The sequence below is a fragment of the Typopeltis vanoorti genome, chromosome 12 (assembly GCF_054136105.1).
Source record: "Typopeltis vanoorti isolate ZY-2024b chromosome 12, IOZ_Tvanoo_1.0, whole genome shotgun sequence".
In the NCBI taxonomy this organism is placed as follows: domain Eukaryota; kingdom Metazoa; phylum Arthropoda; class Arachnida; order Uropygi; family Thelyphonidae; genus Typopeltis; species Typopeltis vanoorti.
The window spans coordinates 98,702,520-98,717,419 of record NC_143560.1 but is presented as its reverse complement, the minus strand read 5'-3'; the positions used below and the strand labels follow the sequence as shown (position 1 = coordinate 98,717,419).

Sequence of the window (14,900 nt, the reverse complement as noted above, 5' to 3'; positions counted from 1 at the left end):
CTTCACTCCCTTGTGCATTTTATCAGATTTCCAGTCGAGATAAATTTTATTTTCTTGGGCTAACTTTCACATCTGGCTTATCTTAGCATAAACATTACATCCGTGGCTTCCTTAAGTCTCTGAAAACTTGGTATTCTTTTTCATGCAAACATGACTTTATTTGCTCACTTTCTAACACTTTATAAATCCCAAATCTTGACATTAGAATATTGTTCTTGCATTTCTGGGATGATGCACCAAAACCTCATTAAGAATTCTTGTTTACATGTAGAAGGCAGTCTCCCTAATAGGTGATCCATCTCTCACAGACACCATCTGCTTGCTTTCTCAGTGCTTTATTTCTGCATTATGTCTTTATTATAGGTACAGCTTTTTTTTGCTGTAATTTTATTTATATGAAGACACTGTATAACTTAACTTTGTACATTTTTGTATATATATATATATATATATATATATATACAGGGTGTTCGGGATAAATTTGACATATTTATAATTAATTATATTTTTCCGTAAGTTACATGTATTAACACACACTTCTCTTCATTTAAAAGTTTGGACCCTTCTTCATTCATATACAAGATGTCAGAAAGGATGGATAGCTGGAACCCACCTGAATCATGGAAGAGAATAACTTGTATCATGATGATTCGTGCCCGCCATCAAAATAAGGATATTACGACTGCTGCCCAATGCTCCCTGAATACAGTAAAAACAATCAGGCATGAACTAGAGACTTGCAATGGTGACTACGAGGATGTAGCAAGAAGAAAGATCCCTAGCAGACGATCTGATTGCGTTCGTACAGCAGAATTCCTCGCAAATCTGCAGGAACAGGTGTTGAAGAACCCTGGCATTGGAATTCGGGCTTTGTTCGTGGAGTTGCTAACTGTAGTCAAGCCCTGGATAACAAGGGTAGCCAATGGTAGGCCGTATGTATGGCAGCAGGATTCGGCCCCTTGCCACACCTCTGGGAAAAGTCAAAAATGGTTGTCTGAAAATTTCTACAACTTCACCAGTCCAAATGTTTGGCCTCCAAACTCCCCAGACCTTAACCCCATGGATTATTTTGTATGGGGCGCAGTTGAAAAAGACACCAATCGCACTTCCAGTAATACAAAAGCCCAGTTAATGGATAAAATTAAAACAGTTTTTGCGGCCCTTCCCAGGGAGACTGTAGCATCAGCTTGTTTGAGGTTCCGAAGCAGAATTGAAGCTGTGATCGATGCTAATGGTGGTTATTTTGAGTAAATCTTGTTGATAGTATTGTAATTAACTCTGCCTGTAATGTTTTTTTGTCAATTCATTAAATTTAATAGATACAAAGAAGATTTTCTTTTTCCTTACGAAACTGTCAAATTTATCCCGAACACCCTGTATATATATATATATATATATATATATATATATACACTTTTTATTTGCTAATGTTTCTTTGACTATCTGTGTGCAGCTATAGCCTTTGCTGTCATTTTGTCTGTGTAAATACTCTTTTACTTGCTTTTTTTTGTAACTTTTTGTAAACCTTGTGTATAGCTGCAAACTTTTGTTATGGTGCAGTATGACTGTTGTAGTCTTTGCCAGTAAAACAAACCAAACCAGATTGGTCACTACTATTTTTTAACACTCTTCTAATAATGTAAGAACACAATCATTATTTCATAGATATTGAGCCTATCTAGTTCAACTCCATACATATCTAACCAATTTCCTATGTCATTCCTTCATTTCATGTAGAACAACTTTTTTTTTTCCAATGATTATAATCCTTGCTGATAGGCCTTTTTTCTTTCCTTCTTGTTTTCTTTCATTCACTTTTTGAATGAATAAAATGAATTTTGAATGAAAAGAACACATCTAGTTACAAAACATAACCAACACATGAGTGCCAATACATGGCACTCATGTGTTGGGTTATGTGTTTTGTAACTTCTTATGTGAGGGTTAATATGAGGAGAACATTAATTTTTCTCCAAATTAATTTTTAACTTGTCAGCACTCCAGTATTGCCAGATCTTGTATTTCTGTGTTCAAGGATACATGACTGCTTCAGTCCACTTAGATTTTGCACTTCCTCTGGGTCTTTTTACCTCAATCTTGGCATCAAACACCTGTTTTGTTAACCTTTCTTTCCCCATTCTTTGAAGCGACCATGCTATCTTAGATTATCTCTGATTGCACATTCTTGAGTGTTAATAATATCAAGATTCTTTCTTGATATTATTAACATTGATCTTTATTTTTCACGTGATTCTGACACTGGTGCTATATGTTCACTTCCCTTAATATATCTCAGCTTCTCATGTGTGGTCTCTAGTCTTTGATCAACTGTCTTATAACCCAATTCTCAAATCCATAAGTTTAAATTGGTTTGAACAATAGTGCTGATTTAGTGTTTTGGCTAATTTCTTTCTTATTCCATATAAATTTATTCATTTGCCTCTGTTATGCCAGCACTTTGTTTATTCTGTAGACTATTTCCATTTTTACTAAAAACTGTGCCTAAATAGCTGAAATCGTTTACTTATTCTCTAGGTTATCCATTAAGATTGGAGTTGAAGTTTTCTATATTCATGCCAAATTTGTCACAGCATTTAATGAATCCTGGAGACATGCACTTAATTTGTTTAGGAGTGGAACATCATCTGTATAAAGTAAAGAGCCCAATTTGATATATGATTTTCCATATAGATGAATACTTTTAAAATGCTTTCATAAATCCATATAGATGATGAATTTCAAAATGCTTGTAGCATTTTGAAAATCTTTTTTTTTTTTTCATGGCACTTTGCATGTATTTTCCAGCTCTACAAAACTCTTTTCCAGATCTACAAAACTCAAGTACAGATCCTTTCATATTCCATGATTTCTCAACTATTTGTCGTAAAATGAAAATCTGATCTTGACAACCTTTGTTTTAGCTGACACCTTGTTCTTATCTTCCACAATCTTTCAACCTCTTTTCAAGTATGCTTCTATAAATCTTACCTGGAACACTTAGGAGAAATTCCTTTGTAATTCTCACATTCAGGTTAATTCTCTTTTTTAATATATATATATTTAAGTGGGAACTATGAGAGCTCTACTTCAATCATTTGCATTTTGATCTTCTAATCAGACCTTCTGAATTATGCAGTGTAGCCAAGCAAAACTTTTATACCTCCATACTTAAGCATTTCTGGTCGAATATCATGTACTCAAGTATCATGTACATGATATTCTGGTTGAATATCATGTACGCCATTTCACATATCAAGGTTTTGATGGCTTTTTCTACCTCAAGTATTGATATGTACTCTTGAAAATTTTCTAGAACCGCTCTATCACTGCTAGTTTCGTTTAAGCCTTTCAAAGTAATTACTCCAGACATCTGGATATCCTTATCTTCAGTTTTCATGCCACCTTTATTATTTTTGATTCCTTTTCTACTCTTTCTTCCATTTCTAAGCCTTTTCAATAGTCTCCAAAATATTTTGCCACCTTCCTGATATTTAGCTTCTATATTCTTACCGAAGTGTTCCCATGATTTTTCTTTAGCTACTTTGACACATAGTTTAGCTCTCTCTCTCTCTCTTACATTTTTCTCTTTATTCTTTTAAGGCAGCTGCCAACTTATTTGCTAGGAACTTTTGGTATGCTTTCTTTTTCAGGACTGCTTTAACCTCTTGTGTTTGCCATGACATTCTTATTTTTCTATCATTGCAGACAGCTTCACCACATGCTTCCCTTGCAGAACCGATCAATGTCTTCTTCAGAGTTTTCCACTCAGATCTCAAGGTTTGGTGCTTTTTTTCAAACTGTTTCATATTTTCTTCAATAACATTTGTATAGTCAAGTATACAGTTTGCCTGTAAAAGTTGCTCAACTTTAATTCTTTTTACAGATGTTTTATATACTGCTCTTTTCAACGTGATATCCATTTTTATCCTGTTTAGCACTAAGTAAATATCACTTCCAATTTCAAATCCTCTGTACACTCTTGCTGAATCAGCATGAAAATATCACTATCAACATTAATGTATTATCTTATTTCTTGTATCTTCTCTCCATGTGAACTTGTGCACATCTTTGTGTTGGAACATGGTTAGTAATAACTAGTCCATGTCTTGAACAGAGTCCAGCTAATACAGCAATCCCTCGATTAGTGCGCCTAATGCGTTCTTTAAAATAGGTGCACTAATCGAGTATAATAACCTATGGAAAAAAGTATAATTCATTCCTCAAATTTCTTTTTTTTACCCTTGATTTTTTTTTATAAAAGAATTAGGGTATGTTTCAGGGCCTAGTTAAAGGAAAACTATGAAGCTGAAAGACAATAAAACATATTCAAAATATAAATCTATTATTCTGCTGGGCATTCTGTTTCTTTTTTTCATACAACTGCCTCTTCTGCAAATTTTTCTGCTTCTCTCTCTTCGCAAGGGCCAGTCTCTAAGCATTGCTACTTAAAAGTTTCGGTTGCACGAAAACTATTTTAAATTTGTTTCTGTGAAATCTCTTTGGGCTTGTCAGTGATTAAATTTTCTTCATATTCTTCAGGATCTTCCTGCTGTGCATCTAAATTTAGCAGGTCGGAATCACTCAGTTTCTCAGAATGAGATTTAATTAATTTAGATTCATTTGAAAAGCCTCAAATCATTTGTACAATGTAGAAGAATGTGCTTCCAAATGGATGGCATATTGCTAGAAGTAATTTCATTTGACTTTGCGACTTTATAACCAGGCTGAGATTTCTCTGATTTAGTCAGAAAAGTCTTGGAAGGCATTGGCTTCCAAAAAAAAAGGCCAGTTTCATCGATAATAAATATTGCTGTTTTAAGGATATTTGTGACATAAGACTGAATGATATATGCACGTAAACACAAGAAAGATATTTAATTAACCAAATATTTCGGTCTGGAAATAGTAGACCATCCTCAGTGGTATTACAAGAACAGTTTTAAAAAATATTAGCTAGAATACTAACAATAGATCGTTAAAAAAGAACATGCCGCGTGATGTTATATCACTAAGTATTAAGTATAAAACGGAATATTTTAAAGTAGAGACATGATTGAAAAATAAAAAAAAATAAAAAACGAGTAATCTTGATTACTTTCCCAGCTTTTTGATATAGATATACAGTCATTACGATTCAGGTTGGGACGATGGAGCAAGGCCTCCACGCTTTCCTTGAACAAATGTTCGAACTTATAACGGGATCTATGTAAGAGGCGAGTCCTGGACCCAAAGTTGCTGTTGCAACTGTGATCTCTCCTATTTTGGACAGACTGGACGTTCTCTTGAAAAAAGAATCCAAGAACATCAATCCTCCATTCTTCACAAGAAACCTGAAAAGTCTGGATTGGCTCAACACTGGATTGAAACTGACCACGGCATTTTTTGGTCCAGGACTCGCCTCTTACATAGATACCATTATAGGTTCGAACGTTTGTTCAAGGAAAGCGTGGAGGCCCTGCTCCATCGTCCCAACCTGAATCGTAATGACTGTATATCTATATCAAAAATCTGGGAAAGTCTAATCAAGATTACTCATTAATTTTTTTTTTTTTCGATCATATCTCTACTTCAAAATATTCCGTTTAATACTTAAATACTTCATGATATAACATCACACGGCATGTTCTATTTTTAACAATCTATTATTAGTATTCTAGCCTGCATTTTTTTTTTTTAAAACTGTTCTTGTAATACCACTGAGGATGGTCTGCTATTTCCAGACCGAAATATTTGGTTAATTAAATATCTTTCTTGTGTTTACATGCATATATCATTCGATAATAAATATTTTGTTGGTCACAATAGCCTCCTTCTTATACAATTTTCTTCAAATCTCTAGATAATTTGCGGCCACCTCCTTATCGGCACTTGCATCTTCGTCTGTGATTAGAACATTATGTAGGCTATTTCTCAAACCACCTAGCACTAGCATGGCATTCTTCTTTTCCATCTTTTGATAGCCCTTTCTTTCAAGGTTGCAAAGAGACTTAATGCTTTTGATTTAATAAGGTCAGTTCTTAGCAGGATCTGTTTTTGGTTACAATCTTCGATCCGCATGCAAAGAGGTCTCTCTAATTCAATGATTATAATACTTTGTATTCAGCAGCTTTGCTTAAAATTGCTCTTATGGTTGATTCACCCATTTTTGTGTTCTTCTCTTATCTTTGCTCTGGACTCGCCTTGTTCACTTTCTTTATTATTTCAAGTTTTTCTTCCAATGAGATTACTTTTCAAATCATCTTCACACTTTCACTTTTTTGCTCACTAATTCTTTTACTCATGATGAAAGGTTGTGAAAATACTTTAAAATAAAAAAAATGTACAGAAAATAATTGCGAAGAGGGTACGAGATATGATCAGGAAAATGCTATGTAATTAGCAGATGACATAAATTTTGGTGGTAAAAATTTGGAACATAGCGTACATGGAAGTAGTGTACTATGCCATTAAAAATAACTTTGTAAAATGTTTTAAATCAGTAACTAAATTATTTCATTCTGTTGGGTGATTTTTTAAAATAGTTAGCCATAAAAAATGTATAGATAGAAAATTTTTAAAATCTGTAACATTTATTTTTAAGATGTATATGCACACTAATTGAATTGTAGAGATGCACTAACCGGATTTGGGTATCGAAAAAAGGACACACTAATCGAAAACGCACTAATTGAGGGATTACTGTACTTACCATCGTTATTAGTTTTGTCCTTTTCTTCAGATCTTTCCAAAACATTCCTGTATGCCTGGTGGGATTCATTTCCTACTCTGCTGTTTAGATCTTCACCAAGTAATGCATTTTTGAAAATTATGGAGACAACTACTGTGTTTGAATAAAAACTTTAGTTTAATATAACTAAAATCTACATTCGACGCTTAGACCTTTATGTCAAGGTCATCTTCTGGAGCATACAACTATACACAGAAAACAAGCTATACTACAATCAAACCGGTTTGTTAAAGACACTGACCAACCGCTACAACAATTGTTGGCCTGACCTCTGGTGGAAAAAAAAAAAATTATACATCAACGCTGGAGTCCTATTATTAGTGTTATCTGTTGGTTGTAGAAATATATTGGGCACAACAACAGGTATCTATCTATATACATATATTAACATCATGTACATTCCAGCCAGTTGGTATGGAATGGTTTCTAATACTAGCTGAAGATTGGCTAGAGTCCTGACTTATGCTGGATCTTGTATATTAGGTAGGCTGAATGTGTGCCATCCAGATCCTTGGAATTTTCATACCATCTTTGTTGTTGATATTTGGGTGGTTTATCAGGATTTCGCAGGCTTCCTTAAATTTCCTTTCGTACCAGATTTTTGTGCAGTGTAAAGAGCAGGTGCTTTTCCAGTTGATTTGGTGTAAGGTGTTGAGTGCGTGGTCTGAGAGGCCTGCTTCACCATAAATATTTAATGTGTTCTTTCTTGCGTATAGAGATTGTCCGTCCTGTTTCACCAATGTACGGTAAGTTACAGGTGCAGCGGATGCAATAGACTCCAGGATGTGCTAATGGGAGGAGAGGATCCTTAGAGGAGTTCAATATGGTTTTAAGTTTGGTGGGTGGTTTAAAGGTGGCATTGAGGTTATAATGTTGTAGGATTCTGCTGATTTTTTCCGATAACCTTTAATGTATAGGATGGCTATGGTTTTACTGTAATCTAAATTCATTTTTGTTGTTGTTTTATGGAGTATTTTATTAATCGTATTCTTGTTATAGCCATTATTTATGAATGTGTCGCTGATGATTTTTAGTTCTTGTTTCAGGGCTTGCTGGTTAGAGCAAATTGTTGTAGCTCTGTTTTTAAGGGTGTTAATGACTCCATATTTTTGTGATGGGTGGTGGTATGAATTAGCATGTATGTATGTATTGGCCAGTGTGAGTCGGTTTTCGGTAGACCGTGAAGGATAGACTGCCTGAAGGAAGACTTGTGTCTAGGAACAGGAGCGAATTTTGATTTTCAATTTCGATGGTAAATTGTATGCGTTTGTGTTGTTTGTTCAGGTGGCTAAGGAATGTGTTTAGCGTTTGTCGCCTGTGCGGCCTGATCACGAACACGTCGTCAACGTATCTAAGCCAGACTGTCGGTCTTAGCGTGGCGGAATCAAGAGCCCTTTGCTCAAAGGTTTCCATGTAGAAGTTAGCGATTGGGGGGGGGGGATAGTGGTGAGCCCATGGCTGTACCTTCTTTTTTGTAGGTAAAATTTGTTTTGCCACATGAAGTAACCGGACTGTAGTATGTGGGAAAAGAGGGACGTAATGTCGGGCAGAAATTTGTTCTGTAGTGGGAGAATTGTGTCATTGATGGGGACATTAGTGAAAAGGGCAGAAACGTTCAAAAAAACTGACTAATAAGTCATCTTTGTCGAGTGTTATGTTTTTGATTTTGTTTATAAAGTGTTGTGTCTTTTTTATGTAGGAGGGGGAATGACCTACCGACTTCTTGAGTGTTGCCACTAATTTCTTGACTAAGTGGTAATTGGGACTGTCTATTCCTTCCACGATTGGTCGAAGGGGCACATTTTGTTTGTGTATTTTTGGGACCCCATATATTATGGGGGGGGGTGTAGTGGAGTTTGAGTTTTTTAACCGTGTCTGGTGGCCAAGAAATGACGGACTTGAGTAGTTTCTCTGTTTTATCCTTTATCCTTTTTGTTGGGTTATAATTTACCATTTTATATGTGTTGTTATCGGCGACTAGTTGATTCATTTGAAGTACGTATGTTGACCTGTCAAGGACAACAGTAGCATTGCCTTTATCCGCTTTTGTTATTATGTTTTGTTTGGCTTTTAATGACTTAATTGCTGCTAATTCTGTTTTTGTGAGATTGTTCTGTATGGTTTTCTTGGTGTTCAGGACATTACTAGTTTCTAGTCGTATTTTATCTGCTATATTGTTAGGTAGGGATCTGATGCCTCTCAATGTGATGGATAAAATCCAATTTGTTTACCTTTTTAAGTGCTATTGCATAGTTAAGTCCTTTATTCAGTTGTGTAAGTTTTTGCCGTTGTTCAGGGTTTGGCTTGATAGGTTGATCACATGGTTCTTGCTTGCCGGTGGTTGGTTGCTTTGTCTCCCTTGTTTGTTGTTTATTGTCGGTGTTTATCGGGGAGGAAGTCTTCTGATTGGATGGATTCCTGTTTGGCCACCATATTTTGCCATTGTTCAAACTGTGGAATTTTGTCTTGAGTTTTTCTTTATTCTTTTCCAGGGTATATTTGGCCGAATTGTCAGTAATTCTTTCAAGTACTTGTAGAATGTCTGGATTAATATAGTTTGATAGTTCGGATTGTAATTTTGAAACCAAATTTTGTGTTGTAGCTAGGTCTTTTGGCAGGCTGTTTGAATCTGTTCTCTAAGCATTGCTTTTTCTGTGCGGTCATAAATGTGGAGTGCCTTAGCAGACATAAATTTCTTTTTTAGCCTGATGCAGATAGGAATAAGGTTATTGTCTCTGCATCTCTTTAAAAAGGCCAGCCGATTGATCAGGAGGTAAATACGAATCTTTAACTTACCATATTTAACTCGCCAAACTTAAAACCATATTGAACTCCTCTAAGGATCCTCTCCTCCAATTAGCACATCCTGGAGTCTATTGCATCTGCTGCACCTGTAACTTACCGTACATTGGTGAAACAGGATGGACAATCCCTATATGCAAGAAAGAACACATTAAATATAACCATTATGGTGAAGCAGGCCTCTCAGACCACGCACTCAACACCTTACACCAAATCAACTGGAAAAGCACCTGCTCTTTACACCGCACAAAAACCTGGTATGAAAGGAAATTTAAGGAAGCCTGCGAAATCCTGATAAACCACCCAAATATCAACAACAAAGATGGTATGAAAATTCCAAGGATCTAGATGGCACACATTCAGCCTTCCTAATATATAAGATCCAGCATAAGTCAGGACTCTAGCCAATCTTCAGCTAGTATTAGAAACCATTCCATACCAACTGGCTGGAATGTACATGATGTTAATATATGTATATAGATAGATACCTGTTGTTGTGCCCAATATATTTCTACAACCAACAGATAACACTAATAATAGGACTCTAGCGTTGATGCATCATTTTTTTTTTTTCCACCAGAGGTCAGGCCAACAATTGTTGTAGCGGTTGGTCAGTGTCTTTAACAAACCAGTTTGATTGTAGTATAGCTTGTTTTCTGTGTATAGTTGTATGCTCCAGAAGATGACCTTGACATAAAGGTCGAAACGTCGAATGTAGATTTTAGTTATATTAAACTAAAGTTTTTATTCAAACACGGTAGTTGTCTCCATAATTTAAAAAAATGCATTCGGATCACCGTGTAAGCTTAAAAGAAAGGCTTCACCAAGTAACTTTTCCATTTACTTTGTCAGTTGCATGTTCTAATGACTCAAAAAAATTCTTGGCCTGAACTCACTTTGTTTTCTCCAATTTTTTCTACCACAATTTTTCTTAGTCCCTTTTCAAATATGCCTTCATAAATCTTACCTGTAATGCTCATTATTGAAATTCATCTATAATTCTACATTCAGTTTTCTTTCCCTTTTTATGCATTGTAACTGTGAGAACTTTACCTAGATTATCTAGAAATTGACTGACCAGGCTTTTTAAATTATGCAGTGCAGCCACTGTAAAACTTTTTTTACTTCCATATTTGAGCATCTCCTGTCATATATCTACTTCAACTGCCTTTTCCTATTTCAGGTTTTTGATCGCCTTTTTTTATTTTGATGGCTTTTTGTTGAAAGGTTTAACGCCAAAAGAAATTCATTTGAAGTTCATAAAAGTTTATGGGCACTCTTCTCCTTTGTTTTTGACAATTAAGAAATGGGCTGCCGAGTATAAACGGCCAGCCTTGAAAATGATCCATGTGAAGGACGTCAAAAAAAGTGTATCAGCACCAGAAATCATTGATCAGTGCACGATATAGTATTGGATGACTGGCAAATCGAAGCACGTGAAATTGCTGAGACTATAGGCATTTCGAAAGAATGTGTAGGATATATTTTGCATGAAGAATTGCAAACAAAAAAGCTTTGAGCAAGATTGGTGCTGCACTGATTAAGAACGCACTTGCATGAAAATCTGTGACTAGTGCTTGGAGCATTTTAACAAGAATAAAATTGAATTTGTGCATCAATTTATTACTGTGGATGAGACTTTGATTCACCATTACACACCAGAATCAAACAGCAGTCAAAACAGTGGGAAGAAGCCAGTTGTTCAATGCCAAAGAAGACAAGGTCATGGCATAGGTGCTTTGGGATACCAAAGACATTTTGTTTATTAATTACCTTGAAAAGGGTAAAACAATAACTGGGGAATATTATTCTGATATTTTAACTAGACTAGATATTAAAATCACATCAGGACAATGCACCTGCCCACAAAGGTATTTTGGCAATGGGAAAATTAAGGGATCTGCACTATGAATTGTTGGAACAGCCACCTTATTCTCCAGATTTGGCTCCCTCTGACTTCCATCTCTTCCCAAAACTAAAAATCTTCCTTGCTAGTCAGCATTTTTCTTCGAATCAAGAGGTGATTGCAGTTGTAGAGGGGTATTTTGCAGATCTTACTGAAAACCACTACAGGGATGGGATAATGGTGCTGGTGCATCACTGGAATAAATGTATTAGTTTTAAGAGAGATTATGTTGAAAAATAAAAAAAATTTTGAAATTCGTTTTTTCATTGTTAGGCCAAGAACATTTTAGACTATCCTCATATATTTATTACTCAGTGGGATGTCACCTGTTTTAGTTTACTTCATCTCAGTAATACCTATTCTTGTAGTTCCAAATTTTAGGAAAAATTCAAAAGAGAATATCATTAAAGCAGCATAGCATTCTGAAGCCTTATAATATATATATATATATATATATATATATATATATATATATATATATATATATATATATATGTGTATATATATGTGTATATATATAAATGAAAAGAGTACCACAATGTGGTTCAGTGCAATAATAAAGGTGATATAAAAACAGAAAAGAAAATCTTGGATATCTGATGTAATTACCTTGAAATGTTATTGAATGGGATAACCGGTGATGGAACTGAACAGAAAACATCCGGGAAGAATACACTGCACACAAATAAGCACAATTCATTACTTTGGGAGGCAGATGTTATTTGACCCAAAATGCTACAGAAATGAAGATTTAAGAATATGACTGGCTACACTGAATAATTCAGAAGCTATGGGTCAAAAAGTCAAATCCTATTACCCTAGACAAAGCACTATATAAAATAGTGATAATTTTTTTTTCGTGCATTGTGGTAGCACACTTAGGACGTGGGTCTTTTTGAATGAAAGGATGTGGGTCCTTGGCTAACTCACTCTAGGTGAGTTAGCCAATCTTTTTGGTGGTTATAGTGTTCCTATCTCCCCCCCTATACACTTGGAGACATTGGTTGTCTGATATTAAAATCGCTAATTATCTTTGATTTTAATTTTGTGTAACTAGTTATGATATCCTGACATACTGATATCTTAAATTTGTGAAGTTCAAGATAATGCATTCAAATCATTCTCTGATAGCCATCGAAGTTAGCATTCCATAGTTTTTTACCACTGTGTACAAGTACTTAGTCAAGTACTATAAAACATTTCTTCCCTTCCCTCACTCACATAATGTATTTGCTTATACACTGCACTCAACAAAACATTTTGAAATACTTTTCCTAATCTTATGCAGTTATCTGCATCTGTTTCGTCTTTGATACATACCAGAAAGCAGAAATTGAGAAAAAATCAAAGCTTTTTTTTATTGTCTGATACTAAACTCAATGAAAAATAAAACTAAAATATGGTATACTATTTTAGATAGACAAGTGGCCAAGGTTGCAAGAAAAGACTCGTTAGCCATGAAGTTAGCTCAGAGGCCTAATCGACAGGAACTAATAGATAAAAATATAATTCATGCCCTGTCTGAAAAGGAAAGACAAGAAACTAGAGAAGCAGTTGGCAACAAACTCATCAGGTTAGAATTTGTTTGTTGTTTAAGAATTATGGCCAAAGCAGCTAAGGCTTGATGCCATTAAAATTTGTTATTCTCAATTTGAATTTTCTTTATTGTATTCTAGTAGATAGCATTTATAATCACTGGCTAGTGGGATTAAATACACTATTTAGTTTGTCCATGTGATGTTATGATTATTGCTAGTTAATTACAACGAAATTTAACCTGACATATGTATTATGTGTTTAGTTGATATACAAAATTACAGTTAAAAATGCATCCATGTTTGAATTGCAGTTCCCGTAATGTGCAGACATTTATATATGATTAAGTGAATTGTAGCTTCCCTTTTAATTGATTAAATTTGTGGCTGGATAAAATATTCATCCTTTACCAACTATGATTGGTTTACTAGAGTGCAAATAATGTGGTTACCTTCAGCTTTTAGAATCTGTGTGTGTCTCCTTATTTATATTTTTCCTTTGTGATTAATTTGTCAACTTGTCTGCTGTTACTCTGATTCCTATCCTCATCCGTCCTAGGACGGATTGAGTCCCCTCCTAATGAGGGATTAATGGTGTATTAATGTAGCCGGTTCGCCACTCCTCTGCTGCATCCCCTAAGGGCGATATTCATGACTGTAATCCGTGTGCATTCACAGGGCCAGTTTGCCTGCTTGCGGGGGTGAAAACCCCCAGATAAACGGAGGGGGGGGGAACCCTGCTGTCCACGCCCAAGACCGGCTAACTTGGCTATGGCCAAGGAAGATCCTTAAGCTCCTCTCGTCATTGACAGAAATTGAACTTAGGACACTCCTTCCCCAGGCATATGGTTGCAAAGTGCATAGCCACTAGGCTAACTGCACTGGTGGTTAGCTCTGATTATAATTCTGATTCAGAGTTTAAAAAAAATGAACTTCAAATCTGAAAATCACGATATCTCTATATTGGATATTAACCAAAGCAATTTTTTAAACATTTTTCAAATTTAAACAAAGCAAGGTATTTTTAGTAATGGAGGACCCCTTTTTTTATTTAGGTTACAGAGATGCTATATAAATGGGATTATATTAAATAAGGATTATTAATTTGACATACTTGGGTGCATTTTTTAAAAGTAAAGAGGATGTCGACCTAGTTGGCCAAGCGGTTAGCATATCTGCTCTCCATCCAAAAGGCTGTGGTTTTGAATCCTCCTGCTGTGGGCATGGATATTTGGCAGTGGTGTAGACGCTGATGATGGTAGTTGCCGTTCATTGTGTTTGATGGATTGAGTGGTGGAGACAGAGCTGTAGAGTAGGTTGCCTTCCCTCGATCAGTCTTTGGGCTACCTGGAGGGATCACTTAATAATAATAGTACTTGGACCAGAACTTGAATAGCTTTAGGCATAGAGATAGTTATCAGATAGCAATAAATACACGAATAAACCAGTAACAAAAAACAAAAAATTAACTTGCTGTTAATAAGGTGGGGTGTCACAGACCCCAAAGATTTTAAATTGACTAACTTTTTAACAATGCTTGGCAGTAAGTCATGCCTCTTATCGTTACTGCTGTGTCTTCTGTATTTTTACGTACCAACTATAAGCAAATATGTTTTCGTAAATATTTAGAGGGTATTTTGAGAATAATGAATTTTTTTTTTTACCAACGAGTTAAGAGCTGGAAGAACAGAGGTTACGTCAGCTTATAGATGACGCTTTGACGGATGAGGAGCCATTTAGTGAAATTGATTTAGAATTAGTCGGTAACTATGAGTAATACAGAACAAGACTGTGAGGAAGAATCTTAAACAATACATAATCTAATATTGATTAAAAAGATATGGATTTCTATAATACACTACATTATTTGGGTGAGTCTGTGGGACCCCACTTTACCACTTTTGTTAGATTTTCCCACCTCACCAGCGCT

At 35.3% G+C, this 14,900-nt stretch overlaps 1 protein-coding gene across 5 annotated transcripts in view; it reads left to right on the top strand.

The window, feature by feature from the left end:
* LOC150101049 (phosphatase and actin regulator 2-like) overlaps positions 1 to 14,900 on the top strand; it is a 305,287-nt gene that overhangs the window by 223,539 nt on the left and 66,848 nt on the right. For all 5 annotated transcript variants that reach the window (XM_090401166.1, XM_090401167.1, XM_090401168.1 and 2 more), the window contains one exon: positions 12,852 to 13,008. In XM_090401166.1, the coding sequence (XP_090257292.1) occupies positions 12,852 to 13,008 (157 nt within the window). The remainder of the gene's footprint in view (positions 1 to 12,851; positions 13,009 to 14,900) is intronic.